The sequence below is a fragment of the Schistocerca americana genome, chromosome 8 (assembly GCF_021461395.2).
Source record: "Schistocerca americana isolate TAMUIC-IGC-003095 chromosome 8, iqSchAmer2.1, whole genome shotgun sequence".
Lineage (NCBI taxonomy): Eukaryota > Metazoa > Arthropoda > Insecta > Orthoptera > Acrididae > Schistocerca > Schistocerca americana.
Genome location: NC_060126.1, coordinates 81641282 through 81649591, shown reverse-complemented (window position 1 = coordinate 81649591; position 8310 = coordinate 81641282). Strand labels below are relative to the sequence as shown.

Genomic DNA, 8310 nt, shown 5'->3' with positions numbered 1-8310 from the left:
ACAGTCTGGTCAGCTGGAATATGCCGCGATGTTGTGGCGTTTCCGGCAAGATAACTACTCTGTGGCCCGTCGGTTGATTCGTGCCTGGCATTCGGTGGTGTTCAACGAGCGTGGCGACGAATCCAAGGTCTTCCAGCTCTTCCTTTACTTCAGCATGCGTCACTGTAGATGGTATGCCTTTGATTAACGTCTCGATGATCGGTGGACGTACCGCCGGTGACGTAGTCTTTTGTAGTATTTAATAACAGTTTAAGCGTTTCACCGCCCGTCTGCCTGACGGTGAAAGACGCCTTACAGTTCGCCTCCAACCAGGTATGGAGCGTTTTATACGACTCCTTGTATCTCAGTGTGATTGCTGGAATCTGTGCCTCAGCTTGCTGTTCAGCCTCCATTTGCACGTCATTGCTGGTGTCAGCGGGCGTATTCAGCAGCCGCTGTTGCTCTTCTCGTTGCTACGCTCGCGGCGTCCAGTGTCACCCCCGTCCCTTGTAGGGTCTGGTAACGGATATATCGAGCTCTCGGGCCACGAAGCCGTGCCTGTTTTTTGCGTGGCGGTAGCTGGAACTCAGATGCAGCTGTGTTGCCTTGTTCGCATCGGCCGGCTGCAGAGAGGCTACGGTCTCCTCTTCTGTGCATTTTGCCATCTCTCGAGGCTTCAGGGGCTTGGGCAGGTTCATCTTCAGCTGGCAGGTCCGGAGTGCAATCCATCTCGTGGTCCTGAGGCAGCTTCGACGCGAGGGTACTAATACTTCCCCTCGCGCCGGGTCGGGTCGTCATAGATGTGCCGGCTGATGGCGGGGCGGCCGACGAAGTAATCCCCGCCGAACCGCGTCCGGCCGGCACGGGCGTTCCTGGCACACGTGTACCAGTCTCGCGAGCGCGGAGTCGCACGTCCTCTCCCTCTGACATCACGATCTCGACTTCCCGCGGTTCCTCAACTTCCGCTTTGCTCCAGGCTGACCTGCGGCAGCTGGGTTGTGTGTTTGCTCAGGAGCATTTCCTACTTCTCCCTGGGGGTTGGGTTTGCGTGTAACATCTTTATTTCCTTGTGTGTCTTGGGGGTGGGCGGGCTCGAACTCTCTCTTGTCTTTGGTGCAGATTCCGTCTTATTTCGGATTATGTATATTACCGTTCCAGCATGGCAGTGGGTCGCGCATAGCGTTCCCTTGGCTGATGCGGCGCTCCAAGGTTTCGTATCAGCGGTTTGGCGGAAGTTCCAGTCCTAGTGTAGAATCTTCGTGCTATCTGTTGATGTCGTTGTGGCACTTCCAGTTCATCTGCGGCTTCATGGATGTACCGGTGCGGGAACTGCGGGGGAACGTGGAAAACACGACGAAGTACCTTATTTTGTAACGATTGAAGGCGCTGAAGATGTGTCTTTGATGTGTTGCCCCATACCTCGCAGGCGTAGTCAAAAATGGGGTAGATGTACATTTAGAATATCAGTAGACCGTTAGCTATCGAGAGGTCCGATCCTTCGTTGATGAAGTGGGACGAGGGTTAACTTCATTGCTTTTTGCGGTACGGAGTTTGTTTGGTCTTCAATAGCTAGTTTCTTCTGAACCTTTTATGGCTGCAGTAGTTCGTCTTCTTGCTACGTCATTTTATCTGTCCAGTAGTGCGATTGGTCTTCTGTATCGGTCTCTTGGGTTCTGTGTTGCTCCTAGTGCTCGTATGAGTGGATTGTCGGCGTCTTGCGTCTTGTTGTAGAATCGTCTTGCAAGTTCTTTATGTCTCTGCATTACTTCGAGTTGTTCTGCTGCGTCCTGTAGGTAGCGGTGTGGAAACTGCGAGTGTACGTGGAAAATGCGTCCTAGAATCTTGTTTTGTAGAGACTGAAGTCGTTGTATGTGCGTCCTGGCTGCACATCCCTGGACTTCACAGGCGTAGTCCATAAGAGGCCTGATGTACATTCTGAAGATTAGTAGTCCGTTTTCGACTGAAAGATCGGAACCTTCATTAATGAGAGGGTACAAGGCCCCTATCCTCTGGCGTACTTTCGCGCGTCCGTCTTCTATATGGAGTCTCCATGTTAGTCGTTTGTCCAAGATGACTCCCAGGTATCTTGCGGAGACGTCCCATGGTAGTTCGATGTCGTAAAGTCGGAGATGACGTGCAGGCATGGTCTTACGTCGGGTGAATATGACGGCTTGAGTCTAGGTCGGATTGAAGCTGATGCGCCACTTGGCAGCCCATTGTTCAATGGCGTTAAGAGAACTCTGAAGGCGTGGCACGAGGACTTCTCTCCATCGGCTTCTCGTGGAGATCATTGTGTCGTCGGCATAGATGGCATTTTCCACCCGCGGTTGCGATGGGATGTGAAAGGTGAATATCGAGTACAGGACTAGCCCTAGGACAGATCCTTGCGGCACTCCGGCGTTGATATGGCCAGCTGTTGATAGTGAGTTGTCGATCCGGACAGCGAAGGTGCGATTCTTCAGGTAGGAGGCTAGTAGTCGGATGTATGGCTTCGGAAACTGCAATCTGTTGAGCTTCCATATGAGGCCTTTGTTCCAGACAGTGTCAAAGGCTTTAGTGACGTCCAGCAGTACGGCGCCGCAGAATTCCTTCTTGTTAAAGGCTTCTGTGATGTACTCGACGGCTCGAAGTATCTGCTGCGTCGTACTGTGTCCGCTGCGGAAACCAAACTGTTCTTGAGGTAGCACTTCATTCCTGTTGATGATATTCTGCAGACTAGGTAGAAGAATCCGTTCAAACAGCTTGCTAATGTGTGGCAGGAGGCTTATAGGTCGATAGTTCTGGGGGTGGTGACGATCCTTTCCCGGTTTAGGTACTGCAACAACGATTGAATGTTTCCATTGTGATGGGTATACGGCGGGGGTAATGATCCAGTTGAATATGGCGGCGAGTCGCACGATCGCTGACCAGGGCAGTTGCTTCAATACACGTCCCTGAATGTCGTCTGCGCCGGGTGGTTTGTTCGAAGGTAATGCCCGGATGCCAGCCTGTACTACTTCTGCGCTGATGGGCGGAATAAGGTCATCTTCTGCGTCCACGTATTCGTCGTCGGGTTCTTGAAGTATGGCGTCTGCTTCCGCTCGCCAGCGCTTCGCTTCGCTCTAAAACTCTGGCTACATATGCCAGGTGTATGGGCAGTTTAAGCAGCGGAGCTGCTGTTCCTGCGTTGACCTCTGTGGGGTGCAGTGGGACCTAACGTGTTGAGCTGTCCTCACTGGGTGTCATGTTTGTGACGCCCTTTGTTCCTACATCGGGCTGCAAGAGAAGACTACTCTCGCGTAGGTCGGGCCAACGTGTTGTTGGCCTGTGGTGGACCTGTTGGCCCAGACCACGAATCAGGCGGCTGCCAGAGTGTTCTGTATTGCTGCAGAACACTCTGGCGATTTGCCGAAAGCGATCCCGCAGTAAAGGGATGTCTGCTTCCTCATGTAGCAGCCTCGTCGGGTAGCGAGGCGGCTTGTGGAGCGCAAGTCGCAGCGCCCTGTTTTGCAGTCGTTGGAGCGTCGCAATGTGCGTCGCTGCCGCGTTACCCCACACCACGGCTGCGTATTCCAGTACCGGCCGGACAAGGGACAGATACATGGTGAGGCCGTGGCGTGGAGGAAGTGTCGATGAAGGATTGAGCAGTGGGTAAAGCGCACGAAGGCGCCCCACTGCCCGCCCTCTGACATCTCAGACGTGTGGCAGCCACGTCAGGTGCCTGTCCAACGTCACCCCGAGGTATTTGCCGGTCCGCAACCGGTAGGTCCGGCGGCAGCCTCTTTCTGCTGAAGACGACAGCCTGACTCTTCGCAGCGTTGAATTTTAAGCGCCATTTCGTGGACCAGGCGCCCAGGACGTCACATCCGAGCTGGAGGCGGCGGCGCATCTCGGCCGCGTTCATGCTGCGGGTGAACAACGCCGTGTCGTCGGCATAAAGTGCCAACTCCACGCGTGCCACCCGCGGGGCGTCGGCGGTGAACAGGGAGTAAAGCAGGGGGCCGAGGACTGACCCCTGCGGCACTCCCGCTCGAGTCTGCCGGTCGGTGGAAGTGCCTCCATCTGCTCGGACGTGGAATATGCGTCCCGAGAGATACGAGCGCAGCAGGACTACGTGCGACGTCGGTACCCCGTGCGCAAAAAGTTTGTACACGAGGCCGTCGTGCCACACGAAGGCCTTGGAGACGTCGAGAAGCACCGCCCCTAGGTACTCCCGCGTCTCCAGTGCTCGCATCGCCCGCTCCACGAGGCGCAACAGCTGCTGCGTGGTAGAGTGGCCGCTCCGGGACCCAAACCGCTCCTCGGGAATGAGTTGCTGTTCCGTCTCGTGGCGCAGCAGCCGCTCCACGTACAACCTCTCAAAACACTTTTGAGAGGGACGGGAGCAGACTGATCGGCCTGTAGTTCGCTGCCTGGCGTGGATCCTTGCCGCTCTTGGGGATGGCAACCACTTCCGCGTGTTTCCACGCGGAAGGGAAGGTCCCAGAGCGGAGGATGCTGTTAAAGATGTCCGCCAGAGATTGGTGTACCTCCGGCGGAAGCATCCTCAACAGGCCGTTGGTGACACCGTCTGTGCCACCCGCCTTCTTCGGCTTGAGTCGACGGAGCTGCAGATCCACTTCATCAGCTGTGATTTGCTCGATCGAGTCGTCTTCCTCCCGTGCAGCGAGGAAAACCGGCAGGCGGTCCTCCACCAGACGGACGTGGTCGGTATCGACCACACCATCAGCGGGTTGAAAATTTTCCGCGAACGTGTCCGCGAGGACGCTGGCTTTCGCACCTGGCTCGCAGACAACGTTCGCACCCGTATGGAGAGGCGAGACTCGCTGGCGACGACGAAGGAAACGCTTGGCGGTCCGCCAAGCACTACCATCTGTCGTTGTTACGGTGGCCACAAGGCCCGCCCAGTCCAGATTTCGATGTTCCTCGATGGCGGCCCGAATCTCGCGCCGCGCCATGTTGAGGCAGCACTTCGTCTCTGGGAGCCGTGTGAGCTGCCACTCCCGGAAGAAGTGATTCTTGTTTGTGATCGCCTCTAGGATGTGCGGCGGGAGTTGGCGCGACATCTCTCGCGGTCGTCCTGGCCGCCTGGGGGTGGCCGCCTCCGCGGCAGCCAGTGTGTGCCGCGTGAAGAAGGCCAACGCTTCGTCAGCCTCTTGCACAGCGGGATCGGGCGCGCCCTCGAGGCGGTCTAGGAGCTAGTCACGGAAGCGTGCCTCGTCTACGCCACGGAAGTTGTGGCGGTCGGACGACATAGATGCACCGATGACGTCCATGTCGAAGACCACTGGGAGGTGATCGGAAGACATGGCGCATCTAACGGTGGCAGAAGTGAAGTGCCCAACACCTTTGAGCACGGCGATGTCGAGCACATCTGACTGGCCGCGATGGGGGAAGACGGTGTGATCGTAAGGCCCCAGTACTATCGCGCCATGCCGTTGTGCGGCGCGAAGGAGGCGGCGGCCGCTGGCGGTGGTGATGCGGGAGTTCGTTGCGAGTGACTTGAATGCCAAGCACCCGCAATGGAAGACTTTCCCGCGCAGTGCCAGCAGGGCGTCGACGTCAGCCTCCTGAAGCAGTCCCCTCGGCGGCCTGTAGGCCGTAACGAAGGTGATGACCCCCGCCGTCGTGGTGACAGCCACCCCAGTGGCCTCCACTGCAGCGAGGGGCGGTAGCTGAACTTCATGCTGTTTCAGGGACACCTTGATATAGATAGCCGTCCCGCCGCCGTGGGTCAACCTGTCGGTGCGGTAGCACCGATAGTTGGCCACCTTCACATGTATTCCTGGCTTCAGGAAGGTCTCGCACACGAGGCAGATGTCAATTGCCTCGTCGCGCAAGAACTCCCTGAATTCCCCTTGCTGGGGGACCAAACTGTTTGCATTGAAAGCACAAACGGTGAGGCCATGGATATGGCGATTATCCATGGCGCGGTGGAGTTGCAACGCCGGCCTGGAGGGCCGACGTGACCGCGGTGACGAACTGTTGATTTGGGCCGCTCTTAAAGGCCGAACAGCCTCTGTAGCTGGCAACGTGCGTGCCGCCGCAGTTGCAGCACGTCGGCTTTTCTTCCCTAGCAAGCCCGCAGGACTTGCTCTCGTGCTGTCCCGCGCACTTGACGCAGCGGGGCAACATGGAGCAGTAGCGGGAGACGTGGTCGAGCCTCTGGCAGGAAAAGCACTGGGCCCTCTTGCCTTTGGCCCGGAGAGGTTCCACCGCGACCTTGACCCAGCCGACCCGCTGTACCTGGAAAATCTTCCGATTTTCCAGGCTGTCAACGAGGACAACCTGGTACAGCGGCATGTCGCGGTGTGTGCGTGGAGACTTCATCAATCCGGTGGACCGGATGCCGGAGCCCATGTCCTCTAGCTCCTCTCGAAGGAAGTCCGCACCAAACTTGAGGGGAAGGTGGCGGAATACCACCTTCAGAAGTTTGAGCCACTCGGAGGGGTGCGTGTAGCACGGGAGGCCATCTTTGCAGATGGCGTCCATCACCGCGCGGTGCTCCTCGTTGGACGACACTGTGACCTTGTAGAGGTCACGGCCAGCGTTCTTGACAGTGGCGGACGTGGCCACCTTCTCCAGTTTGTGCTGGAACTCCTTGTACTCGCCGGCCCATTGGATGACGATAGGCGGCGGCTTCTTTTGGGCCGGCGCCGGAGGCGCGGCGCCATCCTCCATCGCATCGACGCTGGCGCCCGCAAACGTGTTGGCGGTGGGAGCGGGGTCGGTTGCTGCAGCGCAGCAGCCCTGGCGGTGTCCCGCCTGGGTGGCGCGACAAAACCGTCCTCGTCCGGCTGCCGGGAGGCGGCAGGTGAACGAGTGGGCCGCCGCGTTTTCTTCGTCGATCTCTGCGTGGCGGTGCTCCGGGAGGAGCCCGCGATAGTCATCCCAGACTGTGTGGTGGAGGTGCGGGAGGCCCTGGCTGCCTTCTTCCGCGGCCTCGCTGCTTCAGATGTCTTAGAGGGAGTGTCTGAATCGTCATGCGTCACAGCCCGGCGCTTTCTGGGCGCGCGGGCAGCGTCAAGGTCGGTGTGACGGCGCTCTGACTCGGCAATCGCCTCAGCCAGGTCGATGTCCTCCATCTCGGTGGCCGCAGCTAGCGCAGCCACGGGCTCTTCTTGTGTCTCTGGAGCCAGGGGGGCAACCGGGGGCACATCGAGCTCTTGAATGGTCGAGGCCAGCGGCGCAACTCCCGCCGAGGCCGGGACCGCAAACTCGTGCGATGCGGCCGGGGGGGGGGGGGGGGGGGGGCGCTCTCGGTGGCACACCCGACACCTGCTGCCTCGTGTACGGTAGAGCGGCAGCCTTCTGAATGTTACAGAAGGCGAGTATAGCCGCCTCGTCGTCCTCTCGACCAGAGTAGGAGCCCCCGTGGGCGAGTTTGTTCATAAGAATGAACACCCGATCACGAGAGTGCGCGTCAGAATTCGAAGAGTCAATCCTGTCATCGTCAGTTATCGAAAGCCGGTTCGTCATAAGTGGGGGGCCGGATGGGGCCGCCACCGGGACCAACTCAGTCGCCTGAGCTGGCCCCGACGGACGACGATCCGCCACACCCTTCGCAAGTAAAGCGTCCTCTCATCGACATCTCGAACAGCACTCGTGTGGTGCGTGCTACCCAGCGCGTGCAGCAAGCACAGAAGACTGCCAGCCGCTCCCTCAGCCGTCCGCGGCCTGGCGCAAAACCGGCGAGGCGGCAGGCGCTGCAGGAGCCAGCGACGCCCCAGCTGCTGTGGGGAACAGAAGAAGGCGCATCCGCACCGGCAGATATGCTCGAGAGGGCACACCCGAGGACGAGCGCGTTGACCCCCTCAAGGGGAAAATGCGTAAAGAGGAGGATTCAACATCGGGAGGAGGCAGGAGTGGCAACACGCCAGCCGCCGCCCGTTACTCTGCTGCACCAAGGCAAGGCGCTGCAACCGCAGCGCAAGAAGAAACTTTGGTTGCAGCTGTCTCTGCTCTATCTGCAGCGATCGACAAGGTCGCACACCTTGCCGACACGCTGCAGCGTGTTGCAGAGGCAATGATGACTGCCACACCCGCTAAGGAGCTGGGATGAGAAGGGTTTACTTTTCAGCATTTCCTTCATCTGCTGATGGTTATGTTTGTGTGCTTCTTTATTTTTCTTGTTATGGCTTGTGTGTATGCGGAACGAGTGTTATTTCTTCAGTTGTAGGGGTTACTACATTTTTCTTCTTTTTCTTTCGTTGTTTGCACTGCTTATCCTTCTAGCAGTGTGATTGGTCGTCGGTGTCGTTCGTGAGGTTCATGGGGGGCACCTAAACTTCTGAGGAGGGGGTTCGTCGATTGCGTCGTCTTCTGGTAGAAGTGTCTTGCTATCTTCTGATG

General features: G+C 58.1%; 1 protein-coding gene across 1 annotated transcript; it reads right to left on the bottom strand.

Moving 5' to 3' along the window:
- Window positions 1–411: 411 nt before the first annotated feature.
- Window positions 412–7350, bottom strand: LOC124545572. Its single transcript, XM_047124519.1, has 4 exons — window positions 7230–7350; window positions 6743–7087; window positions 6401–6692; window positions 412–961 (listed from the first exon to the last, which is right to left on the bottom strand). The coding sequence occupies exons 1-4, from the start codon at window positions 7348–7350 to the stop codon at window positions 412–414; spliced, it is 1308 nt and encodes a 435-aa protein (XP_046980475.1).
- Window positions 7351–8310: the final 960 nt, after the last annotated feature.

Bases quoted from the DNA above. Each gene is read 5' to 3' on its own strand.
- LOC124545572 (XM_047124519.1), bottom strand. From the start codon at position 7,350: ATGAACAAACTCGCCCACGGGGGCTCCTACTCTGGTCGAGAGGACGAC. The intron at 7,088-7,229 runs GTGTGCCACCGA...CCCTGGCTCCAG, and splicing joins CACGAGGCAGCAGGTGTCGG to AGACACAAGAAGAGCCCGTG. The intron at 962-6,400 runs GTGGCTCAAACT...CAGCTGCCGCAG, and splicing joins TGCTACACGCACCCCTCCGA to GTCAGCCTGGAGCAAAGCGG.